This window comes from Hypanus sabinus, chromosome 23, assembly GCF_030144855.1.
Source record: "Hypanus sabinus isolate sHypSab1 chromosome 23, sHypSab1.hap1, whole genome shotgun sequence".
Classification (NCBI taxonomy): domain Eukaryota; kingdom Metazoa; phylum Chordata; class Chondrichthyes; order Myliobatiformes; family Dasyatidae; genus Hypanus; species Hypanus sabinus.
In genome coordinates this window covers 34,928,246-34,955,020 of record NC_082728.1, presented here as the reverse complement: position 1 = coordinate 34,955,020, position 26,775 = coordinate 34,928,246, and the positions used below count along the sequence as shown (strand labels likewise).

The following is a 26,775-nucleotide window of genomic DNA, read 5'->3' as shown; positions in this document are numbered from 1 at the left end:
ACCTTCTTGTTGAGCATTTCTGAATTTTGCCAGCTGCAAATCTGAGTCAGAGATAGCTGTTGAAATTGTTAAAATGATTCTTGAAGACATGTCCTGTACAACCTCTTAAGCGGATGTGCAGATTACCCACGGAGTGTTCAAAGTAATGAGATAAACTGTCTTAATGTCACATTATGAGATAATAGGCTGGACTAATCTTTCCACTGAGAACAACCAGCTCCCTCCACTCCATGTTCAGCACAACTTGGACGCCTGCTCGTGGTCAAACATAGAAATGCGAGATGAGAAGAAGGTCAGACACTATTGTTCTGATCTCTTGTTCCACTGCTCGAGTGTTTACCAATCCCAGTGGTGGGGCATTAGAACAGAGGGGCTGGATGGATTCAGCATGAGGCTCCTCGGTATTACTCCAAAGTTGTCTGGTACAAGAGCAGCAACACCATCATTTTGAATTTGGTCATTGCTCTTCTGAAGAAAGATGTGAAGGTAAAAATTTTACTTACTTCAGTACTTTTAATATTGATTAACATTTTATGATGCGCGACATTGTTTTTTAAAATATATATTTCAACTAATAGTAATTTATTTAAATCTACTCCAAAGTCAATAAGTGTCTTGAGGAAAAAATGGCCATCAAGTTTTTCTGGGAAATGGGCCTCAGGATCTTACATTCAGAGGACGCTCTGTATCTGAATGGATGAGACCTGCATGCAGTGAGATGGGCTGTAGGTATGTGTGTCACATGTGTGTTGGATTGTGACGCAATTTTAATAAAAAGACATTAACTTGTTTACACAAATTTTAAAAGTAGAATTCAATAGCAAGGCTGAAATACATCATTATTAAGCACACAATCAACTCAAATGCGGGACAAATTTAAGTTTATGCATTCTTACTCACAAAGAGCACTGCTGCACACTTTGGTGGCCCAAATCATTGAAAAATACAGAACTAAACAAATTTCTTTGCAAAATGGTGCACTGCTCAGACAGCCAATAAGAACACACTTAACCACGGCATCCAATGACAGTCAGTGCACATCAAATAATAAATATTAAATAAATAACTACTCATTTTTTACTCATAAATACCTGGCGAAATCGTTTCAGGTGAATTATAAGAATGTCGGGCAAAGTCCATAGATTAAGCTTGACCATCCCCTGCTGAAGATTTTTGCAGTGGGGACACCGCCAGGCATCATCGGGAGCCAGCTGTAGAAAAAGAAATGACTCACATTATCATGCTTCTCATCATTGAGAAATAGCTTGTACCAGAAAATAGGATCTAATGTTTGGGGTGTGCACTCTATGTACCTCAAGTATGGCAACAAGTTATGCCACAACATGATGCCACGTCAAACAATAATTCATGAGCAGCAGTTCAGCAGTTGGTAAAGTGCTGATTGCAGCTAGACTGTTGGAAGCTGGCTGCCAATAACTCACAAGCACCAACAGAAGGGTGACCCATTTTTATGAATCTCATGGGGACTGGCATATTGGAGATCCAACGTTAAGCCATTTGCTCAAACCTCCATGTGGAATGGTTGATTTTATGATATGGGAGAAATGAGTAGAGTAGACTAAAGACTTTCCTGCAGTCAGACTAAACCCAATTAAGCTCTAGATGCATCGTTAAGAATTTCTTTTATAGGATGCAAAATTTAGCTTCCATCACTGACTTTTTTTTAAAGTATACAGCTTGTGATTCCTTTTATTTCCCCCCCACCATTCAATAATAGTGCAAAACTCAAAATATTTGTCTCAGTAGCGTAACAGCTGGTGCAGCTACATTATAATGCCAGTGATCATCAGTCAGCGATCAATTCCCTCCACCGTTGGTAAGGAGTCTATATGTTCTCCCTGTGATCACATGAATCTCCTCTCTGTGCTGCGGTTTCTTCTAATATTCCAAAGACAGAAGGGATAGGGTTAGGAATTGTGGGCATGCTATGTTGGCACCAGCAATGTGGTGACACTTGCGGCTGCCCAAGCCTAACCTCGTTGATTCGATTTGACACACTCAATGCATTTCACTATATGTTTTGATGTACTGTGACAAATGGTGCCCAAAACGGAAGTGGTATAACTTGTCTCAATGACTATCATCCGGTAGCAATTACATCCCATATGATGAAGTGACTTGAGAGGTTGGTGATGAAACACATCAACTCCTGCCTGAGGGAGGGCTTGGATCAACTCCAATTTGCCTACCATCCCAACACATTTCATTTCAACTGTGGAACATTTGGACAGTGAAGATGCGTACATTAGGATGTTCTTCATTGACTACAGCTCTGCGTTATTAACTAGCTGATTATTAACCAGGAGGAGGAAACCAGAGGTCCATGAGCCAGTTGTCATTGGGGCTCAGAGATGGAGAGTGTCAGCAACTTTAAATTCCTCGGCACTGTCATTATAGGGGATCTGCCCTGGGTCCAGCACATAAGTGTCACTACAAAGAAAGTATGGCAATGCTTCTATTTAGAAGTTTGCAAAGATTCATCATGTCATCTAAAACTTCTATGAATGTGCGGTGGAGAGTGTATTAACAGGCTACGTTACGCCCTGGAATGAGACACCAATGCCCCTGAATGTCAAAGCCTACAAAAGATAACGGATGCAGCCTAGACCATCATGGGTAAAGACCTCCCCACCACTGAGCACATCTACAAGGAGCAGTGTCACATCCATCATCAGGGAGCCCAGCATTCAAGCTGTGCTTTCTTCTTGCTGCTGCTATCTGGAAGGAGATTTAGGAGCCTCAGGACCCACAAAACCGGCTTCAGTTATTATCCCTCAGCCAACACTGAACTGTTTCCACAACCTATGGGTTCACTCTCAAGAACTTTTCACATCGTGTTCTCGATATTTATTGCTTATTTATTATAATTTTTCATGTTTGGTAATTGCACTGATTTTTGTCTTTTGGGTGGTTTGTCTGCCCTGTGTGTGAATTTTCATTGATTTGATGCAGCTTCTTTGTATCTACTGAGAATGCCCACCAGAAATTGAGTACTTGAGTAAGAAATTTACTTTGAACTTTGAAATAAAGCTAATTGTTTATCTTCATTTCTGATGTCACCTTCAGCCCAAAAGCTCTAAAAAAACCCACAACAGAACTTATCCCTCACAAAGCAAGACCTCTGACTTCAAATACAGTCTCTCAGGTGAACCTCGACTACTTTATGTATGGAGAACAAGGTCATGGTCACTCTCAGCTTCCTTGCCTCAGGATCACTCTGCCATGTTTAAATAGGCTGCTGCTCAAGCTTGATGAAGGAGATTACTTGAGCTCCATACTGAAGAATAGAATGCCTTATTTATTTTCTTTTGATGCTCAGAAGCAGAGGGGGCTTGGAGTGCTCTCCAGGCTTTCTTACGTAGCGCTCATGTTGTATTCTTCCTTCTCCCAAGCAACAACCTGTCAGGGGTGACTAACTCTGTTCCTGGAAGGTCATTGTGGATCCCTGCACAGCTCCTGCTCTGCACCAGCCTGCCTAGTTCCATGAGAATTTTCTCTTCCTGCAAACCCCAAGCATCTCAGCTGATCCCTGCAGGATCCATGTTTTAAGCAGTATCGTGCCCTGTAGCTGGAAGAGTGTTGCTTGTCACATAGTATGTTCTTTTATGGGCAGGCTGTGGAGCTGCGTCTAGCTTCCAGTAAGATGGCGACGCGCTCTGATGCCCTTTCGCCCTTTATGCCTTTTTTTTTTACATTCGCAAGACACTGCTGGAGATTACAAACAGTGAGTATGGCAGGTCTACCGAACGAGCAAGTTACTCAATCGTAGTAGAACTAGATTTGTGCACTATGCTGCAACCTGCTTCTTCCACCTCAGGAGAAAAGCATCAAAGCTGGTGGGCGATCCAGCCAACAGTGGAAGTGATTGACCTATTGTGATCACAAGACTCTGCTGAACATTGGCTGTGTAGAATACTGCGAGTCCGATTGATTGATTCACCGGCGTGACTGACGGCTGGGTTGCTGCATGACCTCATCTGTGGCGTGGACTAGGACCTCAAGCGTCAGGATAGCCTGTTACGGCCACCCAGGAAAGAGATGCTGGAGCTGGCTGTGTGCCGCTGGATTCCATACTGTGTCGGGGGCTGGCCCATCCTGTTGGTGCTTCTCCCCAGAGATTGCTCCTGGAGAGTCAAGCCAGACTGTGATTATCTGCCCTTGCACGAGATGAGGAATTGCTGCGGACTGTTCTTGCAGAAAAGTGACCCCAGGAAAACATCCATTAATCTGCAGGCCACGACAATCACAGACTTGGGTTATATTATTAATATGTTTTTTAAAAAAAATACTTTTTGCAACTGTATGTTCTTCTGCTATCATATTTATATGTGCTATATGCTGTGTGTGACTGTTGGTACTGTGGTTTGCATCTTTGCCCAAGAGGAACACTGCTGTGTTTGGCTGTATTCATGTATATGATTGAATGACAATTATAAACTTGAACTTGAGTTGAGGTTTGCAGGGTCATTTAAGCACCATGGTAGCATAGCCATTAGCGCAACGCTGTAACTGGCCAGTGCATCAGAGTTCAGATGTCAATTCCGGTGCTGTCTCTGAGGGTTTGTGAATCACAGGGTTCCTTCCTACGCTCCAAAAACATAGCAGTTAGTGGGTTAATTGGTCATTATAAATGGTCCAGTGATTAGGCTAATATTAAATAGGTGGGCTGCTAGGTGGTATGGTTCATTGGGCCAGAAGGCCTTTACATGCTATACTTCCAAATAAATAAACTACATTGCTGCAGATGAGGGAGCACAAGTGGACGAGAATGGTAATCATGGTGAACTTCCTTAATGAACTAGATGGGTTTTTACAACCGTCTTGGTTTCATGGTCATTGTTACCAAGACCAGCGATTCAAAATCTTTTTTACAAGAAACATCCAGTGAATCAAACATCAGTGTATGTTGAAGCTGCTGCAGCATTACGTGACACAGAGAAACCTGCAGAACTGTTCTGGAGACATTTCTATCAAGAACGGTAGTGTTTACAGGGCTATTGGAAATATTGTTAGCTGACACACAATGTTATGTTAATGCAATGTGTTAAGAAGATTTCTAAACCTGCAGCATTGATGTATGGCATATATATCGGTCTACAAGTCAGATAGCCCAACCAGCCTTCTTACTTGTTCCTCCTTCGTATAAAGTTCGAAGCATTCAGCCAGTGTACAGCTGTGTGCCTGCTGGTGTGCCTGCTGCTGGATGCGAACACTCTCTGCATCCTGGATTACTTCTTCCTGAATATTTCCAAACAAGCTGAAAAGCAAAGGAATATTCTAGCGGGGTTACATGCTTCATTAAATTCTGTTTTACTTCCTACAGAGCAGTATGGATGTATTAGAACATACAACACTGGAAGACCATTGCAGTTCTTAGATCTTCATACCATACCACATCAAACACAACTGTGTATCCTTCAAGCAGTCCTCTTACCAAAAATGTAGTTCTCTCATAGGTCCTTTAATCTCTCTTCTCAATCTACGTTTGTATTTTATACTGGTATCATTCTCCATTACTTCAAAACTGTCCACACAATTCCTGTATTTGAATCTGCTGTCAAGAGTTTGTTATCTTAAATAACTATAACCTTAAATAACTTTGATTTGTCTTGTCTCCATGGTGATAGATGTTAGTTCACCCTGCATTTCCTCTCAGCTCAATAATCTAGTCCCACATCAATGTATGCTCTTAAGCAATTTTAGTAGAGATACCTGGATACAAAATTGCATTGGCTGCACCAAATGTCTCCTAGCATACTCACTAGCTTGTATGTTTAACCTGTTGTGGGAATGAAAAGCTAATAAAATGAATTCCAGATGGCCTCATCTGGTGTTAATTTGGGACTACATTTACTGTGACTACAACTGCCTCTATAAAGCAAGAGATATGGACTTGAATTCAAAATAATCTCATTTTACATTTCCGGACCCTGTGTAGGGAATTCAAGATGATAAAAATTTAAGAGGTCTCTTGCAACCATTAAACCTATGTGGGTATTAATGTCAGATCGGAATTTGTAATAGTGCTGATAGACCTATTGACTCTACGCACGATTTTATGATCAGCAAGGAGCTTCACTATTCTTACTTTTATCAGAAGCATTGTATTATTTTGCTTGGCAACGTTCCCACTAACTCATATTCATAACGTGTCAGGATTGGCTCTTTCAGTTGGTGCATACTGCTCATTTACATTGTACCACATTTTAATAATATAATTCTGTAGATAAAAGATCAAGGTTGATGCTACAGAGGGACGCAAGTAGATAACTAAAGCAGCAATTCTCTTGTTCTCCTTCAAATATAGTATACTGCCTTTGATGTTTGTTGTTTCCTCTGCAATGAAGGAACCAAACAGGTTGCATTCAGTTGTCCATGAGCTTCTGTACTGTGACAACAAGGTCCACTTCAAGCTTCAGGAATAGCACCTCATCTTTCATCTGGATACATTTCAGTTTTCCAGAACTAACTTCAAGTTCTCCAATCTTAGTTAACTCTCTTTCTACATTTGTATCACAACAGGTCACTTCAGTTCAAGGTCATCAATCTGTGATGCTGGCTCAGTTTTTTTCTCTGGTAAATCCAGTCTACCCTGCCCACATCAGCAACCATGCGATATGATAAAGTGAAATCACCCTCTAACTGCCCTCATTAACTCATTTGACTGGATGACTCATTCCTACAGCAAACCAGGTCTCTTCCGTTACCCTTTGTTTTTTTCGATACGTGACTATTTCTTGCATTTGCAAGCCAACTCTTATGACCTACCTCGCATAAGCAATGTTCACCTAAAATTTTGTGCCATGACCTAATTTATAATGTCCCACGTACAGAGAAGAGCTGGTGCAGAAGGTAAGCTCCAGCTGCCTGTCTTCTGATCGCTGGTGGGATTGATCTTCTACTAAAGAGGGGAGCCTGTGTGGCCTGCTGCTATACCCAGAGGATGTTACCAAGGTTTTTCTGTGTTCACGGGGACAAATATGGATATGGATTTGGACAATGGACTTCTTTTTCAAGTCTTATAGCTTTTTTTACATTCTGTGCTTTCAGCAATCTTTCTCGATTTTTTTTGTGCAGGGAAAATGGATTTGGGGGAAGTGGCATTCTAGTTGTGTTTCATGTTGGGAGGTGGTTGGAGGTATGATGATCAAATTGCCCTTTTTTTGGGTTTCATGGCTATCTGGAGAAGAAGAATCTCAGAGTTGTACACTTTGATAATAAGTGAGCCTTTGAAACTTTCAAGCCATGTTCTCAATTTCATTGTTTTCAAATCTCCCCATGGACTCCTTTGTCCTATCCATCCCTCCCACCACAGACAGGCCCTTCTACATACCTTGTCCACATTAGCCATCATGTACCCATCTATTCTAATCCTGTTTACCAGCACCTGATCCCTGGCCTGTTATGACTTGGTGATTCAAGTGTGAATCTTAAATGCAGAGAGAGACTCTGGTCCCAGCATTGCATTCTGGATTCCAAGTTGTAAAAATTCCTCCTTTATCTAAACCTCTGAAAACTTTTTTTCTTAGCTTAACACTATGTCTCAGGCTATAGTCCCCTCTGCTAAGAGGAAGAGTTTTGATCTCGCTATCTAAGCCTTAATAATACGTATCAATCATGTCCATTGCCCCCCATTCCACCTACTCTCTTCTCCAAGTAAAGCAAACAATCTTAACCTATCTAGTCCCTCCTCATAACTGAGACACTCCATCCCAGGTTTCATCGTGGTGAATCTCCTCTGCACCTTCTCCCAAGCAATCACGGCTTTTCTACACTGTGGTGATCAAAAGTATTCATAACATTCCAGAGCAAAACATGCAAAGTGCTTGGGGAACTCAGCAAGTCAGGCAGCATCTATGGATTCAGTCAACATTTCCGGTCAAGACCCTTCATCAGGACTGGAAAGGATATGGAAATAAGTGAGGATAAGGAAGTGGGGGGAAGTGGAAGGAGTACAAGCTAGAAGGCAATAGGTGAAGCTGGGTGTCTGGGTGAGGGATGTGAAGTAAGAAGCTGGGAGGTAATAAGTGGCAAAAGTAAAGGGCTGGAGAAGAAATAATCTGGTGGGAGAGGAGAGCAGACAATGGGAGAAAGGAAAGGAGCAGGGGTAATAGAACAAAATGATAGGTAGGTGAAGAGCAGAGAAGAGAAGAAAAATTACCATAAACTGGAGAAATCAATGTTCATACCATCAGGTTGGAGGTTACCCAAATGGCTCCTCCAACCTGAGAGTGGCCTCATTGTGGCAGCAGAGGAGGCCATGGACCTACATGCCGGAATGGTTTTAGAATTAAAATGGGGAATTTTGCCACTGGGAAATCTTGCTTTTTGCAGAATGAGGAAAGGAGGCACTCGACAAAGCAGTCCCCCAATCTATATAGAGGAGGCTGCATTGGAAGCACTGTTTAGAGACGACACCAACAGATATGCAGGTGAAGCACTGCCTCACATGGAAGGACTGTTTGGGACCCTGAATGTGGTGAGGGAGGAGGAGAATGAGCAGGTGTAGCACTTCTTCCACTTTCCAGTATCTCCTCCATTTCCCTGGCATTTGTCTTCACCCCATCTTTCCTCAGCCCTAACAGGGATAAAATTCTTGTTCTTACCTACCACCTCATGAGTATCTGCATCTAACACATCATTCCCCACAACTTCCGCCAAATGGATCCTACCACCAAAAACACATCTTTACCTCCCCCCCTCCACTCTCCACTTTCTGCAGGGTTCACTCTCTATCACACTCTCCATAATTCTCTTGTCCATTCACCCCTCACACGAATCTCCCTTCTAGCACTTATCCCTGCAAGTGGAAGAAATGCCACACCTGCCCATTCACCTCCTCCCTCACCTCAATTCAGGACCACAACAGTCCTACCAAGTGAGGCAACACTTCATCTGCGAATCTGTTGGGGCCATCTACTATATCTGGTGTTCACAATGTATCCTCCTCTACGTTGGTGAGACCTGATGTAGATTGGGGGACTGATTTTTCAAACATCTTCGCTCCATGCGCAAAATGCAGGATTTCCCAGTAGCCAACCATTTTAATCCCAATTCCCATTCCCACTCCAATATGTTGGTCTATGGCCTTATATTCCTTCTAGGTAGCTTCCAACCTGATGGTATGAAAATTGATCTCCCCTTCCAGTATTTTTTCTTTTTTTTCCATTTCTCCTCCACCTTCCCTCTTCTTCCATTCTCTTGCCTCTTCTCCTCATCTCCAACCTGATGGCATGAACATCAAATTCTTCAATGTCCAGTAATATTTCTCCCTCCCTCCTCTTCCCCTTTTCTTTCCTGACCAGATGCTGTGTCTCGGCCTGAAACATCAACTGTTTGTTTATTTCAATACTTGCTGCTTCACCTGCTGAATTCCTCCAGTATTTTGTTTGTGCTGCCCTGGATTTCCAGCATCTGCAGAATCTCTTGTGTTCACAAAATTCCAGTGGCTTCATCAAAGTTGTATGATGCTGTACCTTAACTCTTATATTCTATGTCCTGACTACTGGTGGCACGCATCCTGTATGAATTCTTTACTACCTTATCTATCTGTGCTGCCACCTTCAGGAATCTTTGGTCCAAGTTCCTCAATACTCTCTGTATTGACCTATTTGCGTACATGACACTTCTGACCTATTAAAATGCATCACTTCTCACTTATCAAGATTAAATTTTACTTACCTTTACTTTGCCCTACATACCTTTCCTGATACTTAAAGCTATCCTTTTAACCTCACTGTTCTAGTTCTGATGAAGGGTCTCTGACGTGAAGTCTTAACCCTGTTCTCTCTTCTTACATATACTTCCTGTACAGCATTTTCTGTTTCTACTTCAGACTTCCTGCGTCCACATTTTTTTTGCTTTTCAATGCATAGTTCTTCAATATCTGTAGCTTCTGACTCACCTGTCCTTTGTCCTCTGATCCCACTCTAGGAGGAGCTTTATATGCGGGGGCCCACCTGGACCACAGGAACGCAATGCCCTTAAAAATAACAAGAATATGTTGGAATAACTGACAGATCTTTCATGTATGGTCCTTATATTGAAACCACCAAAGCAAATTATTCTCCCACACACCAAATTAATACACGTTTTAAAAGAGAGCAACAAACACACAGCTGTCCCATTGCCAGTCTCTCAAATGTGCCATGCTTGAAAATACATGTGCACAGTATTATATATTGGATATTAATGAATTCCTCTATGGAGTACTCTTGCAATAGCTTTCAATTAAAGCCTGATTGAGAAGAGTCCCGAGCTTCTCCCCTGTAAGGCAACAGAACCAATCAAATGTTTTTTTCTTTCTCTGTAGATAGTGCCTGCCTCATTCTCGGGCTTTACTTCAGGTTTTGAGTTTACATGAAAATAAACAAAACACGACCATCATCTTTTGACCAAGAAAAGGCTAAGCTGTGGTCTCCTTCAAGTTGGTGCCTCAGATTTTTTAATTGCTTTTTTAGGTTAGAAGGGATGGTTTTAGGGACAGAGAGGGGAGTTATTGGTCCGGTTAGTGTTTAGGGGCAGGGATGTGGAGGAATTAGAGGTCAGGCTGGAGTCCAAGTCCCCATTCCACATTTGGAGGTCAGTGACATAGGTGCCAGATATCTGTGGTCGTATGTCAGACCAGTGAGGTCCACTCAGGTTAGCGAGTTGTCAGCAGATTGAAGTTCTGTTCAGCAGTCAACACTGGGGCCAGTGACTCCCTCGTAAGCGAGTCAGTGAAACCAGCGTTCAAGGTCTAATGTTCAAGGCCATCATTCATCGTCACTGGCAAGTCCTGCGGTTAATACCAAAGATTTAAGCCTGAAGACTGATTGTCTGTGGAAGCCTGGGTAAGAGTGTCTCTGAGAGTTTTTGGGGAAGTCAAAATGTCTGCGAATCCACAAGTCCCCTGGAGGCTGAAGGTGGCCCTAACCTGCGGTCAGTGGGTGGAAGGAAGGAATAGGACTTGACTTGCTGTTGTAGTTTTGTTGCTTGTTGTGTTCTACGTTGTTCTACTGAGCATTGTAGGAACGCTATTTTGGCACCATTACAGGTGCCAACACTTGCAGGCTGCCCCCATCACATCGTTAGGTTGTGCTGCTTGGTAATGTAAATGATGAATTTTGCTGTATTTTGCAATGTACATGTGATAAATAAATGAATCTGAACCTGTTTTCCTTCAGCCACAGTAATTATCCAGTTGTTGGTGGGTTATCTTGGAATGATGCAAAACAAACAGTTCTTGGTTTTGACGACTGCATTGTCCAAGAACCATTTGGATCCACTTTTAGCTACACTCATGGGTGTCATAGTGCAAAATTTAGTTTGGTACCACTGACACAAGGTAGCTGCGGAACTGACCAAATTTGAGCAAAATTAGGTTTTTTGAAAACTCACAGCTAACCTTGCATCAGTAGAAACGTACTTCAGCTACAAACATACATCTCCTGCACATAGTGGTTCAGTGCAGAACAACTATTTCTAGTCATACTTCCAGTTATCTTCCTAAATGGAGTCTTTCATGTCGTGAAATATCTCTATGGCTTTAAAGATGCAACATAATTAGGAATGGAAGGAGGATTAGGGAGAATGACGGAAAACAAAATTAAATGGGTGGATGTTGAGATTACTGAGGACAATGACTTGTAGGGTACAATAGCTGAAAAGTCTTCATCATGAAGAGGAATGAAGAGAAGGCAACATTAGAAGGACAACAGAATGAGAAGACCAATAGGCTCACAAGTCTCGTGAAGTTGCTGAGTTAGACTGTCAATATGTCGGAGAGGAAAATAAGGACACTGAACTAGATAATAAACAAATAGAGCACCGAATGAAGTGTGGTAAGAATTTAGGTAATGAGAGGCAGTAGCCAGGCCAGGAATTTTGGATTATTTACAAAGTATATGGAAGGATTCTGTGGCTGGCAAAGGGAGGATAATCAGTATCGAGAGTCCATGGATAGCTGTGAATGTGACACTGGTGGAGGCCAGCAGATGCTGTTGCGGCAAGTCGATAGAGGCACTTCAAACTCACTTCAGTGTCAAACAGCAACGAGGTTGCTCATGAACCAAGAACTGAGGGAAAAGGCAACCTTGACTCATCTGTGTAAGGATCTGCCTGCAGAGAAAATGCCACCAAGCTGAGAATTTAGGCAAAATGCATCCAGGCACATGTCCTACATGCGGCTGAATAAACATTCCTTGGCTACATTTGCAGCAGGTATACCAGAATATAGCAAGAGTGTGAAAATAAGATCAAGGTTTTGAAAATGCTTGGCTTATAAATTTGTGTACAGCTGAGAGGGAAAAAAGAACGGTGCTGTATAATCAAATTTTCATTTCAATTGAAGCAAATCCATTTTCTGAGCATCTCCAGGTGAATCCAGTCGCAACTTTGTTGACAGTGAAACAGGTTACAATGAATCACATAGAGCTCTTGATCTGTTAGGAAGATGGGCTTTCAGCTTTGATAAGTGTGAGGTGACTCATTGTGTACAGTTAAACTAGGGTAGGGCCTATGCAGTGAAAGGCAGGATTGGACATTTCAAATGACCAGTTCCTAGCATTTGATGTGTACCTAATGGCATAGCACTGCCTCCATTTCTGCCAAAAGGTCTGACTTTAAGCCCACTGCAGAACAAACAGTACATCCTGCGAGTTCATTACTTGCTATTTAGAGGAGACTTTTACTATTGACAACAGGAGACCTCACCAGATCACTCCAAAATAGAGGGGATGTCCTACCACTAGCAGCGAGTGCTTCCTCAGTCTGGAGACCACCCGATGAGATACTGAATATATGGATGCCTCAGTGGTGACAGTGCTGCTGTACCTCTTTTCAACATTACTGCAATGGATAACCATTCAGTAAGTCAGGGATTCAGGACAGGAAGCAAAGACATGTCCCTAAGCCAAGCTTTTGGCACTTGATACTTTCACAAGTCAAAGTATCAAGTACAGAAAATGTGATAAAGTTGTACAAGACTTTGGTGAGGCCTAATGTGGAGTATTGAGTGCAGTTTTAGTCATATAGCTACAGGAAAGATGTAATAATGGTTAAAAGAATACAGAGAAAACTTACAAGGATGTTGCTATGACGGGGGAGGGGGGACCTGAGTTATATAGAAAGAGTTAATAGGTTAGGATTTTATTCCTTGGAATGTAGATGATTCAGAGGAGATTTGGTAGAGGCATACAAAATTATGAGGGGTATAGATAGGGTAAATGCAAGGAAGCTTCTTCCACTGAGGTTGGGTGGGACAACTGTTACGCCTGCAGCCCCCTCCTTTGTGAGAATCGCAAGATCACTATTGATTTGGGTCAAGAGATCCAGGAAATGAGACAGAGACGTGTGGAATGTCTCGTTCCCCGGCGATATAAAGCTACGGGACACGGCCACTGTCTCTTGAAGACAAACTTGTGTATTGCAATACTGTGCTACGTGGAAGCCCTCAGGCAGAGTGGGCTGGTTGAGGGAGGGATTGCCTCACCCCAACCTGATTGACATCTGAGACCCTGTGAGTCAGGATAAAAGAGGGTCTGTGGGAACAGCCCCTCAGACACACCAGAAGAAACGCTAGCGATCCCGTGATAGCAGAAGCCGGTGGGAGGTCACGTGCGTTCGGTTCCATTTTGCCCTGGAAACTGGTGCCCTTACCATTGAAAAACAGCTTTTAGTTAACAACAGGGAAACCAACTCCCAAAAGACTCGAAGGATTGGCATCATCTAAGAACTGAGCAAGTCTCTCTCTCAAACCCAAAACGCTGCAGCTTGAACGAACTAACAGTGACTTTTATATTTCCATTGGACAATACATTATCCCCGAGACAACGATAGAGCTATTTCTTGTTGATTATTATTACACCCGCGCTTTTAGATTTAATATTGACAACGTATATTATCTGTTTGCATTGATCTTATTTTGTGCCCCTTTATCAATAAATACTGTTAAAAATAGTACCATCAGACTTCAACGGACCTCTCTATCTTTGCTGGTAAGTGACCCAGTTACAGGGTTCGTAACACTACAACTAGAGATCATGAGTTAAGGGTGAAAGGTGAAAATTTTAAGGGGAAAATGAGGGGAATCTTCTTCACTCAGAGGGTCATGAGAGAGTGGAACAAGCTGCCAGCATAAGTGGTGCATGCGAACTTGATTTCAACATTTAGGAGAAGTTTGGATAGGTACATGGGGGTATGGTGGGCTATGGTCCTGTTGCAAGTTGATGGGAGTAGATAGCTTAAATGATTTGGCATGGACTCAATGGGCCAAAAGGCCTACTTCTGATCTGTACTTTTCTATGACTCTACGCATGCTCTTTTCCCTTCAAATAACCTGTCTATATATATTTTGCTGAAATCTCACTAAATCAGTCTCACTACCCACAAACTTTTTTATAGTATACCTGGTCCCCTTAACCAAATCTCTGATACACTGTAGACTGTGAATAGCTGCAGCCCAGCATTGATATTGTAATGACCCAGGAACCTTCCAACTTAATGCTACTCATTATTTCCTTCCCATGATTCTTGATTCGCAGTATCATTATATTAGTCACAACAATTTTATCTTTTACATCTTCTGAAAATGTAAATACACCATATCAATGAATTCACCTTTACGGTTCAAAGTTACAAGACAGAAAATACATCAAATTTCACTTTCATAAATCCATGCAGAATTGACTAAATCAATTTATTATTATCCAAGTACACCGTTAACAACTTCTTAGTAATAGATTTCAGCACTTAATGATATCAGAATAAATGGCTTATTATTTCCTGTTCTCTATAATTTACTATAACCAACTTGCACTTCATACCTTCATAGTTGGCTTTATTCTTCGTTATGGCCTCAAGTTTTGGATTGAATTAAATCACCTTCAACTTGTATACAAGTTCTATTGTATGGAAATAACTCAGAAAATGTGTCGTCCAAGTGGCTGACGGCTTGGATGAGTTGTTCTCTGACCTTGGCAATCCATTAACAAACGTTTCATCACCATATGAGGAAACATCATCAGTGCACTGTTCACTTGTGATGTTTCTTCCAAATGCTTGACTTTTATATACTTATCGATCAGCTGCTTGGCCATCATTATAGAAACTCAATTGTAATGTAGGGTGAGGGTGTTGTCACTGATTCGTTGTGTGGTGAACTCTGCCTGGAATATTGCCTGTATTTTGTTCTATTGTATTATTATCTATATTCCTTAATGGCGAGAACTAACAATTTCTCATTACACAATGCTAGGACATGCAATCTCTTTGACCTCCACCCACCATCAGGAAGGAGGTACCATAGCATTAGAGCAAGAACTGTGAAGGATGGGAAATAGCTTCTTCCCCCAGGCCATGTATGAATCACTGGTGGTGTTATACTGTTTACTTTTTAAATTTGTGACATGTGCACCTTATTATTTGTTAATTTATTTGTGGTAATATTACTTTACATGTTGTGTGTGATTTATAATTATTGCGTTGTGCACCTTGGTCTAGAGGAACATTGTCTCATTTGGCGGTATACATGTACGCAGGTGAAATGACAATAAACTTGGAACTGGAACTTACACTTAATGTTCTCTCACAGACTCTCAATGCGAACACCATGTTGCATATCCTCAACCTATGCATCCTTGCTGTTACTGATACTAATTTGCTTTTTCCTGAATGTGCATATTCACCTCACCCAGCTATAGAAGACATCAAGCTACGTTCATCTCCATGTGTCTGAGGTCCTTTGAAAAATGGCAAGTTGTTGGGAAAGAGAGAAGTGAGGAGAAATTTGCTGATAGATTACAATTTATTAGTATGCAAATTAAAGGCAAGAGGGCCTGATCTCATTATAAACAGATGATGCATGTGGCATTTAAGGTAAAAGGCTGATGTAAAAGGTAGCAAGATCTGGAAGCGTTCTTTGGTTGGCTTCCCTCCACCTGGTAATAGAAACAAAGAAACTAATTCCTTTTTGGTGAAGACATGTCATTTGCCATATTTGATGATAAGAAACATAAATGTGCTGTATTTGAAAATTTACTGGTTGTACAGTACCTTGAGGTATCCTGAGGAATTAATAAAGTCTTACAGAGATTCAAGATGAATTAAGAAGTCATTAGTCAAAATTCAGTCAAAATGTATAAGGGGTTGTCAAATCTTAAAACACATTTGACATCATACATTAAAATAAAATGGGAGAAGGAAGGATGGCTAATTATATCTGAGGAAGAATGGACAACAATATGGAGATATCAATGGAAGTGTACCAGTTCACAGAAATGGAGGGAGTTTGGATAGAAAAACTTGATAATATATTTTATTGCACCCTCTCAGAAATCCCATTATGATAGTAAACTCCCTGTTTGCTGGAGAAATTGTGGAAATCAAAATGCAAATCATTATCATATTCTTTGGGACTGCCCTGTTATCAAAAACTATTGGAGGGGGATACACAATCCCCTACAAGACATCTTTAAATGTGAAATACCCTTAGAGAGTAAGACCATATATTTTGGACATATACCTCAAGAATTGTTGAAAAGAGATAAATATTTAATCAATATGCCGTTGGTGGCTGGTAAAAAGGCTCTTACTAGGAAATGGTTATCACAGGAGAGCCCAACTTTAAACACATGGATGGAAATTACAATGGACATTTACAAAATAGAGAAGATAACAGCATCTGTTAATCATAAGCTGGAACAATTTGATTCATACTGGGAAAAATGGTTTAATTACATAATGCCTCATAGGCCTGGTTTTATTCTCATAAATCAATGAATATGTTGTAAAAAAGATCACTCCCTACTTGTACATAGTTTTTTCCTTTTGCTTGTTTTTTTCCTCTCCACTCTTTTCTATAAGTGTATACCTCAGATAAACACTATGTGGAGATTTGTGACATATATGATATATATGTACAATGTCTGAAATACATCTTATGGAAATGTTTGTTTGATGATGAACTTCAATAAAAAAAACAAATTACAAAAAAATCAAAACGCTGGAAATCTGAAACAGGAACAGAAATTGCTGAAAACGATCAACAAGTTAAGTCGGCAGCATCTGTAGAAAGAGAAACAGTTAATATTCTGGTCCAGGACTGTTCATTAGGAAAGGGAGATAACAAGTTAGTTTAGGTAGCAGAGAAAGTGGTAAGAGATAGATAGAACAAAGGAAATCTCTCTGACAGGGTAACGCTGGATGACCTAATGTTACTAGTTGAGATCAGATTAAATTTCAGAAATGGCTCGTTCTGATGCAGAGAGAAAGAAGGAGTGAATTATCTGAAGTTGGAGAATTAGGCATTAAATTATGTTGGTTGCAATAAATCCAGAAGGAAGATGAAATGTTGCTCTTTAAGTTTGTATTTGGTTTGTTATAACAATTTCAGGAGGCTGCAGGCAGAAGGGAAGATTGGGAGTGGGAAGATGAATTAAGATCTCAAGCAACAGGAAGTGTTAAGACTTCAGAAGACTTCTTTAGACTAGAGAAACAAAATGCGATTGGGAGATCACACTGGGGAACACCAACTCTTAGTTGAAGAACTGACCCTCATCCATTGTGTGAAAAATACCTGATTTTAAATGCATCTGTCTGACATAATTGCCCCTTTGCCAGTAGATGGAGCTGAAGTGATTTATCAAGAAATTATCAGAAATCTCAGTATAACCAGCACAATAATCCTAGTGCCTGACCAATGGAAAAGAAGCATAAAATATAAGCAACTAATTGAATTTCTATCCTACCGTAGACACATTTACTGTTGGAGAAATATAGAAATGATCTCCTGTTCACTGCAGGATTCATAAAAGTTAATTTGGTATGGAATTATATGGATGCATTTTATTAAAAATATTCACATACATAATGTATGCGTGTGATAAAATGGGTAGGGAATATACCAAATACACAGAAAACAGCACAAAATGTAAAATTTAATTGGTTAATCATACAAAGACTTATGCTTTTATAAATGTAAAAGGAGATCTAAGCAGGTGTCAGGAAAACAAGGTATTCAGACCTATTTCTATTCTCATAGTCCTGTAAGTTCACTTCCTTCAAGTGCCTATAAATTTTCTTTTCAGATAGAGTCACAGAACATGGCAGCACAGAAACAGGTCCTTCAGCCCATTTAGTCTGTGCTGAACTAATAATCTGCCTACTCCCATCAACCTGCACTGAGACCATAGCCATCCATAACCCCTTCCATCCACGTACCTATCCAAATTTATCTTAAAAGTTGAAATTGAACTTGAATCCACCACTTCCACTGGTAGCTCATTCAACACTCGCTGAGTGAAGAAATTCCCCCTGATGTTCCCATTAAACAGTTCACCTTTCACTCTTAAGCTATGATCTCTAGTTGTAGTCTCACCAACCTCAGATATCCCTCATAATTGTGTAAATCTCCTAAACTCTAGGGAATTAAGTCCTAACCTGCTACATCCTAATCTGGTCCAGATACTACTCTATACTTTGATAGACTTCCTCACTATCTACCATGCACACAATCTTGGTTGGTGTCATCCACAAATCTGCTGATCCAGTTTATTGCATTATCATCCAGATCATTGATATACAGCAGATGACAAACAGTAACAGACACAGCACCGATCCCTGCGGAGCACTAGTCACAAGCCTCCAGTCAGGGAGGCAACAATCTACAGTACTATCACTCTCTGGCTTCTTCAGAATCTCCACCCTTGGACCAGACCTATCCTTCGCCATTATTATCTTGAAACTAATGGGATTATGATTAATAAATGCAATGTGTTCCCCTAAAGAAACTTCTGTCAACTACCTTGTCTCATTTCCTAATAGGAGATCTAATATTGTACTCCCTCTAGTTGGGAACTTCCATGTATTTATTGAAGAAACCTTCCTGAACCCAGTTAACAAACACTATCCCATCTAGCCCTTGTAGAGTATGGGAGTCAAAATCAATGTGCTCCTCTAAATCCTGCTGACTATTGGGTGGTCTACAATTCCACTAACGTGGTCATCCCTTTCTTATTCCTCAGTTCCACCAATGTAGCCTCAATAGGCAAGCTCTTTTGTCAGTCCTGTCTGAGCATTGCCATGACATTTTCCATGATCAGTAATGACACCCCTTCTCGTTTGATCCCTCCTGTGCTATCATGTCTAAAACATTGGAACCTTGCAACGATCAGCTGCTAGTCTTGCCCTTCCTGCAACCAAGCCTTACTAGTGGCTACAATGTATTAATTCCACGAGCTGATCCATGCCCTAAACTCATCTGCCTTTCCCACAATAATCTTTGCATGGAACACTAGTTCCACCATGCTCAAGCTTTCGATTCCTGACTTTGTATGTGGGCTAAACAACATCTTTCCCCATAATCACACCACTACCTGCTCTGGCACTCTGGTTCCCATCCTTCTGCAACTGTAGTTTAAACCTCCCCTCCCCCAGAACAGCAACAGCAGTAAGGGTATTAGTCTCATCCAGTTCAGGTTCAAACTGACCCGCCTGTAAGGTCCCACCTTCCCTGGAAGAGAGCCCAATAATACATAACTCTGAAGCCCTCCCTTCTGCACCATCTCCTTATCCATGTTAAACTGTTTTGTCTTCCTATTTCTGGCCTCACTTGCATGTAGCATAGGTAGCATTCCTGAGATCACAACCCTGGAGGTTGTGTCCTTTAAGTCAGCACCTAACACTCTGAACTCATTTTGCAGGACTCCATCGCCCTTCGTGCCTGTGTCATTGGTGCTGACGTACTGAGTTCTAACTATGCAATAAGAAAAAATGACAAAACAAAAAACTAAACAAAAAAAACATTATGAGCAGCCTCTGCCTTTCCTCACGGAAGCCTCCATGAGACAAAGCCTCAGCTCCCACTCTAACACTGACCCACTCCCAAAATGACCACTCACACCTAAACCTAACTTCTTTCTATAGTACCTTGCCAAGTCCCTAATTACACTCACTCCAACGTCTCCTAGTGATATGTAGCACACAGAATGTCCTGACTGTCCTCGCCCGGCTTCTTTTAAATCCTCTCTCTTGCTAACATCATTGATATACTTTGTTTTCACAATATTGTTGGAAACTCGCATCAGGTCATTACCATTTGATATAAAAAAACGTTCTTCCTCACATTCCCCAAAACCTTAATTCTGGGTCTCCAACCTGTGTGAGCAATGAAAGAGAGTAATTTCTTTCTGTTTTCCTTTTTTGTCAACCTTTCTTCATGCAAAAACAAACGGTGTATGCTCGGAATTTTCTTATCTGGAAAGACTCTGGAGGCTTAATTATTGAGTTGAATTAAAGCTGAGAGCAACAGATTTTTGGAGGTTGGAAGCATAGCTGGGGCACGAAAATAACTGTGAGGTAGAAGATCAACCTTGACCTTGGATGGCAGAATCGGCTCAAATGACTCATTAGCCCATTCATTCCCTATTTCTCATGTTTTCATCCAAATCAAGCATGATATTTACACCCCCATGTAATCTCATCTCGACTTCCTCTGCTTCAAAATGAATTTATCCAAACTAATCTTGTGTTTAAAATTCCTCATTCCTAAAACTATTCTGGTAATTTTTGCACAAGAGTTGTTTGGATTTATCCTGCCTTTCATGACATCACGGTTTTATATAAAAATTACTCTGGATTTCAGTTTGGTGGTCAACTAATATCTACATTTTAAAAAATCTCTGCCTTCCTCGACAGGCAATGTATGGATTTGTTAATTCTGCTCAGACTTCAAGCTGAATTAATATAAAAAATTGGTATATAGAATTATGTTTGTATATTTGTAGAGTGGCATATTTACCTAACTAAGCAGCATGTACGAAATTGCTGTATTCTGCAATTGTTCACTTAATGATGAATTAAATTTTGTATGAAAGGTATAGAAGTGAGCCAACAGAGAATTGAGAAGGAGGGCAACGTAACTGGATGTAAGAAGGAGAGTAAGAAAGTTGGGTAAATTTTAACGTTTACCACATTATTGGCTGCAATCATAATTCATGATGGCCCAAGGCTGTGAAAGGTAAAACTGAAATTCAGATCTTACTTTCTATGTGTATCTAATAATGTGATATTCTTTAACAAAATATTTATTTCAAGATTAACTGTTTTAAAACATGCAGTTGAATATGTCTAATTATTAAACACCTAAGGTAGGTCAATATTATATAAAAGCTCTGCTTTAATATCCCAGTAAGGCACTGTGTTACGCATTAATTGCAACAGTTCAAGTACCATTCTTCAGGCAGAGGAGAACTGACTGATATTCCTAGTCCAAGTGAGCTGTAATACTGCACCATATAGCATAAAACAGAACTCAGTACACCATAACACCAACTGTGATTAGAATCTTTAATAACTCAGAGCATGAGAAGACTCCCCGAAGACCAAGACAGACAGGATTTCAATTTCATTTTGATTTCTCTTTTAGAAAAATGTTCATGTTGGTTGGCAAATAATGTTTCTCAGGAGTGAAGGCAAATGTAAGTGTTACAAAGGAGAATCACAAATCCAAGATTGCGTTATTTAGATTTTTGAGTTTGTTTGACAATGCAATTAGAACCTGCCCTAATAGATCTACACCAACTGCATATCTTTTATGTCCCTGGCTGACAAGTAATCTATCAACCCTAGTTAAGGTTTTCCATTTTCCCAAGCTTCAACAGCTTTTTAGTGGAATGTATTTCAAATTTCCACCACAAATTTTATGATCCCTGAAATCACCTTGACAAGTTAGCTATGATCTTAAGAGCATGCTTCCTAATCTGAACTTTAGCCAGAGGAAATTATTTTTCTATCTACTTTCCTAAACAGAATGTTCTGTTCTTTATGACCTGTAAAGCAAGCTTTACTATACAATTAGTAGTTCAGGCCAGAATCAGCTAGTCCTGAACAGTGTATAATGCTCAAGAGTAAATGAGATTCTGTTCCCACCAGATCAATGGAAATTAGTTCCTTAAAAATCTCACATTTAGTTCTCAGCAATGGAAACATGAATAATCTCCTGGTATCCAACACATGGTGCATGTATACTTAGACAAAAAGATATACACTCAATAACCACATTATTAGATACAAGATTTTATACACGGTGTGGTCTTCTGCTGCTGTAGCTCATCCACTTCAAGGTTTGACACGTTGTGCTTTCAGAGACATTCTTCTGCGCACCACTGATGGTTATTTTAGTTTTGTTGCCTCCTGTCAGTTTGAACCAGTCTGGTTATTCTCCTCTGATTTCTCTCATTAACAAGGCATTTTCACCCACATTACTGCCATGCCTGGATGGGTTTCCTTTCTTTGTACACTCCAGAGACTGTTGTGTGTGAAAATCCCAGGAAATCAGCAGTTTCAAACCACCCCATCTAGCAGCAACAATCATTTCACCGTCAAAGTCACTTAGATCACATTTCCTCCCCATTCTGATATTTGGTCTAAATAACAAATGAACAGCTTGACCATGCCTACACGCTTTTACGAGTTGCTGCTACATGATTGCCTGATCCTTGCATTAACAAGCAAGAGTACAGGTGTACCTAATAAAACGGCCATTCTCATTCTAAGCAGGTTGTAATGAACAATAAATATTTAAAAGTCCATATAGACAGCTTAGTTTCAGATTGCTGGAGAAACTAAGTTATTGAATTAGACATTATGGGTTTCCAAAAAGAATACAGCAGTGCCCTGAGTTACTGACCATCTGGTGTGGAGTTTATTTACCTCTCTCATGCAGAGATGGACATTCCTGTCCTATACAAATGTTAGTGAACTATCATACACAAGTATAAATGATGGTATGTTGGAATCCAAAAAGCAAGAACAGAAATTTCTAAGGCAACACACAATGGCGAAAAACTATTGGATTTTCCACCTCATTGTCCTTCTATTCAGGCAACAGAGACCTTCTGCACATGCACTGATAAAAGACAGACTGCCTTTTTAAAATTTCTAACAAAAGACTTGAAAATTGCATCAATCATATGCCTGCCAATGCTGCAAGTTAGAAAGGCTCGTGATGAGTTGAAATTAAATGATTTTACTCCAGGCTCTAAATTCTTGACTTTTGATCTGCTATGTAATTTGTAAATTTACCTTGTCTCTACATTTTCAATGAGTTACAAACCAAGAGCTGAACCAGAGATTTGAACTATTGCATGGTAAATTCAAACAAAGAACCCAGTTACTGTCAGAACTGATAAAGCCTGAGTGCTTTGCAGTAATTACTTAAAGTCATCTTGTACAGCTACGGTTATATGTGGCCTTATGAAAAAATGCTGCAATTTTCTCTATGAGAACACTATTAGAACCAAGAACTTCCATGACTGTAACAGGAGGCTGAAGCAAAAATATGGGGGAAGAGGACAACATTTGGAAACCAATAATTAAGTAATAAAGTTAACAGAGGGGTAGAAGAAAGTGTGGGGAAAATAGACATGACATTAAATACCTCAAAAGAAATGGGTGCTTAAAAGAGGGAAATTATAGTGGAAAAGACAGATAAAACAGAAATCAAGCACCTTTCTAAATAAGGCAAGATAAAAATTGAAGCTAGATTACAGAAAATAAGTAAATCATTGATACTTTAAATGAGGAAACTCAACAACTTCAAAATTAGAAGGATTTTAAGCTTGTCTTATATTATCATACAAAATAAATGGGTCAATTTTTCAGACCTTGGTGTAGAAATTCTGTTTTTCTTCACACCATAATGTCAATGCTGACCCCAAGATATTGATGCTGAGGGTGTCAGTGAACGTCAAGAGTTGTTGCTTGGACTCTTTTTTTAAGATCATCTTGTCTGGTACTTTAATGGCATAACTCTTATGGTCATGTTTTGGAGACAGGATGACTGACCTCCAAGAACCACCTTGTCTGAAGTCCGATCACAATTATTGGAATGTTTAATCCCTAATATTTATTGATCTTAATTTTACCGAAGTTCCCCAATAACACCAACAATCCTCCCCCCAACCCCCAAAACGAACTAAGTTAGCCCACAAGGAACCTGGTTATATTTAGCAATTAGAAATGAAATTAGATTTCTTCATGTACTGGCTAACAACAGTGCACTACACAGAAGATTGATAAGGTGCATGAGTTCTCTTTACAGTGCTGCTTGAAATGAAGTGTGTTTTTCCCGTTTGTAAATCCAGCTAGTGTTGATAGGGCGCCCACCCTTGTTTAGAACACCAGTGATATAAACTACCTGGTATCTTTGCCCAAATCTATAACAGTCAGAAGATGGTAAAGATGTTTTAAAAAATATATTTGGACCAATGATTTCAACTAATGCATGTTGTCAGATAACACTTCTCTCACTCTCATATTTTGGCACCAGCAGTCCAACCCTGTTTGCTAATTCTTGAAAATTAGTGGCTTCTCTCAATGGCAACAAAACAGAGAATCGATTTCAGGCACTGAAATTGTGCCTTCACTGTTTCAGAAACATCTCTAAGAGAAGCAATTGATGAGTAAGATTAGGGGAAATTTAAAGGCACGAACGTGAAAAACAACATAACAAAAGTTGGAATAGGACTGACTAGGTATAAAAGAGGAAGCATGTGCCTAATGTTGCAGGAGGCGGAGGAGGCCCTTATTGAATACTTTGCTTCAGAATTCACAGTGAGATGAACCTTGACGAAGGTGAGGTCAGCAAACCCTAGGCTAATGTCGAGCTTCAGAAAGGGGGAGTGTTGAACTTTTCAAAAACATTAGGAGAGACAAGTCCCTGGTGCCAGACTGGATCTATCCGAGATTACATGAGAGAGCGGGAAGAGGTTGATGTGCTGGTGGTGCTGATCTTTGTCGCTTCATTTTCTATAGGAGTAATACCAAAAAATTGGAAGATGACCAATGTTACTCCTGTGCTCTAGAAAGTTAATTGCAATAATCGTGGTAATTAAGGACTAATAAGTCTTATATCAGCGGTGGCGAACTATTGGGAGGAAATTCTTGGATACAGGATTTACGAGCCCTTGAAGAAACACATTCTGATAAGTGATAGCATGATTCGTGAGGGGAAGGTCACAGAAGCTTGCTTCACTTTTTCAAGAAAGTGACAAAATAAACTGAAGAAGGTAGCAAGGTGGATGTATTGTATATAGATTCTGTTAAGGCAACCAACAAGGTTCCCCTTGGTAGGCTCATTTAGGAAATCAGAAAGCATGGCATCCAGGGAAATGTGGCTGTGCGGATTCAGAATTAGCTTGCCCGTAGAGACAGAGGGTGGTGGTAGATGAAGTGTATTCTGCCTGGAGCTTCGTGAAAAGTGGTGTGTCACAGGGATCTGTTCTGGGTCCCTTGCTCTTTGTGATTTTTATAAATGAATTTGATGAGTAAGTGGTCAGTATGTTTGCAGATGACATGAAGGATGTGGATAGTGCAGAAAGCTGTTGTAGGTTACGATGGAATGAAGATCAATTCAGAGAAGTGTGAAGTGATACATTTTGGAAGGTCAATCTTGAAGGCATAGTCCAAGGTTAATGGTGGGACTTTTAGCTGTGTGAAAGAACATAGGGATCTTGGGTTCAAGTCCACAGATATCTCAAAGTTGCTGCACAAGTTGATAGGGTGGTTGAAAAAATGTATGGTATTTCAGCCTTTGTTAGTCGTGGGATTGAGTTCAGGAGCCGCAAGGTAATGTTGTAGCTTTATAAAACTCTGGTTAGAACACACTTGGAATATTGTGTCCAGTTCTGGTCACCTCATTGTAGGATGACTGAGGAAGCTTTAGAGAGAATGCAGAGGAGATTTGCCAGGATGCTGTATGAATTGGGAACCATGTCTTATGAAGAAAGTTTGAGCATGCTTGGGTTTTTCTCTTTGGAGCAAAGGAGGACGAGAAGAGACTCGATAGAGCTTTTAAGATGACAAAAGCACAGATAGAGTGGAGAGCCAGTACCTTTCTCCCAGTGTGGCAATCAATGGCTAATACAAGAGGACAGACTTTTAATGTGATTGGTGGAAAGCATCAGAGAGATGTCAGAAGTTTTTTTATACAGAGAGTGGTGGATATGTGAAATATGCAGCCAGGGGTGGTGATAAGAGGCAGATACATTAGGGACATTTAAGAACCTCTTAGATAGGCACATGGATGAAAGAAAAATGGTGGGTAATGTAGGAAGAAAGGGCTTGATTTATCTTGGAGTCGGTTAAAAAGTCAACACAACAGCATGGGCCAAAGTGCCTATACTATGCTGTATTGTTCAGTATGGTCTAAATGTTAAGAGGACTGTGAATTAAAAATATCTACATTAAGCCAAGGTCAAATGGCTAGTAAGACAAAAAGACAACAGAAATGAAAGAGAGCTTGACTGAAATAGGTTGGAAATGAGCGAAAGCCTCTGCAACAGTTTACCACAGTAAGAAACATAAAATTTTCTAAAATTTGGTTTTGTTTTACCTTTGACAATTTCTCACCCTTGCAACATTGTGATAACAGTGTTATAACATGCAGGTGTTATTTATGCTAAATACATTTTACATTCCTGTTGATTTAATGAGCTTGCTACTGAAACACTGTCACATTTATAGAAATGGGATGAGACACATCACAGAGTTCTTCCTACTTCTCCCATGATAGAAACATAATGCTCTTTTCTTCTAGTCTTTTCGAGCAGAGCTAACCTTTCATGACCATTTTTAATTTCTTCTGAGAGACTGTCAGCGTCTGGAGTGGTTTCCAGGGTTATTTTAGAGAACAGTTAAAAGTCAGTCACATTAGTGGTTCAGGGGTCACCTAGAGACTAGTTCAAGTCAAGATGACTGATTTTCTTTTTTCAATAG

The 26,775-nt window shown here is 40.3% G+C and overlaps 1 protein-coding gene across 1 annotated transcript in view; it reads right to left on the bottom strand.

Annotated features, from left to right (window-relative positions):
- usp43a (ubiquitin specific peptidase 43a) overlaps positions 1–26,775 on the bottom strand; it is a 452,509-nt gene that overhangs the window by 20,004 nt on the left and 405,730 nt on the right. The window contains exons 10-12 of the mRNA XM_059948710.1: positions 9,926–10,003; positions 5,149–5,278; positions 1,092–1,211 (exon numbers count right to left, since the gene is read on the bottom strand). Coding sequence (XP_059804693.1) covers positions 1,092–1,211; positions 5,149–5,278; positions 9,926–10,003 — 328 coding nt within the window. The remainder of the gene's footprint in view (positions 1–1,091; positions 1,212–5,148; positions 5,279–9,925; positions 10,004–26,775) is intronic.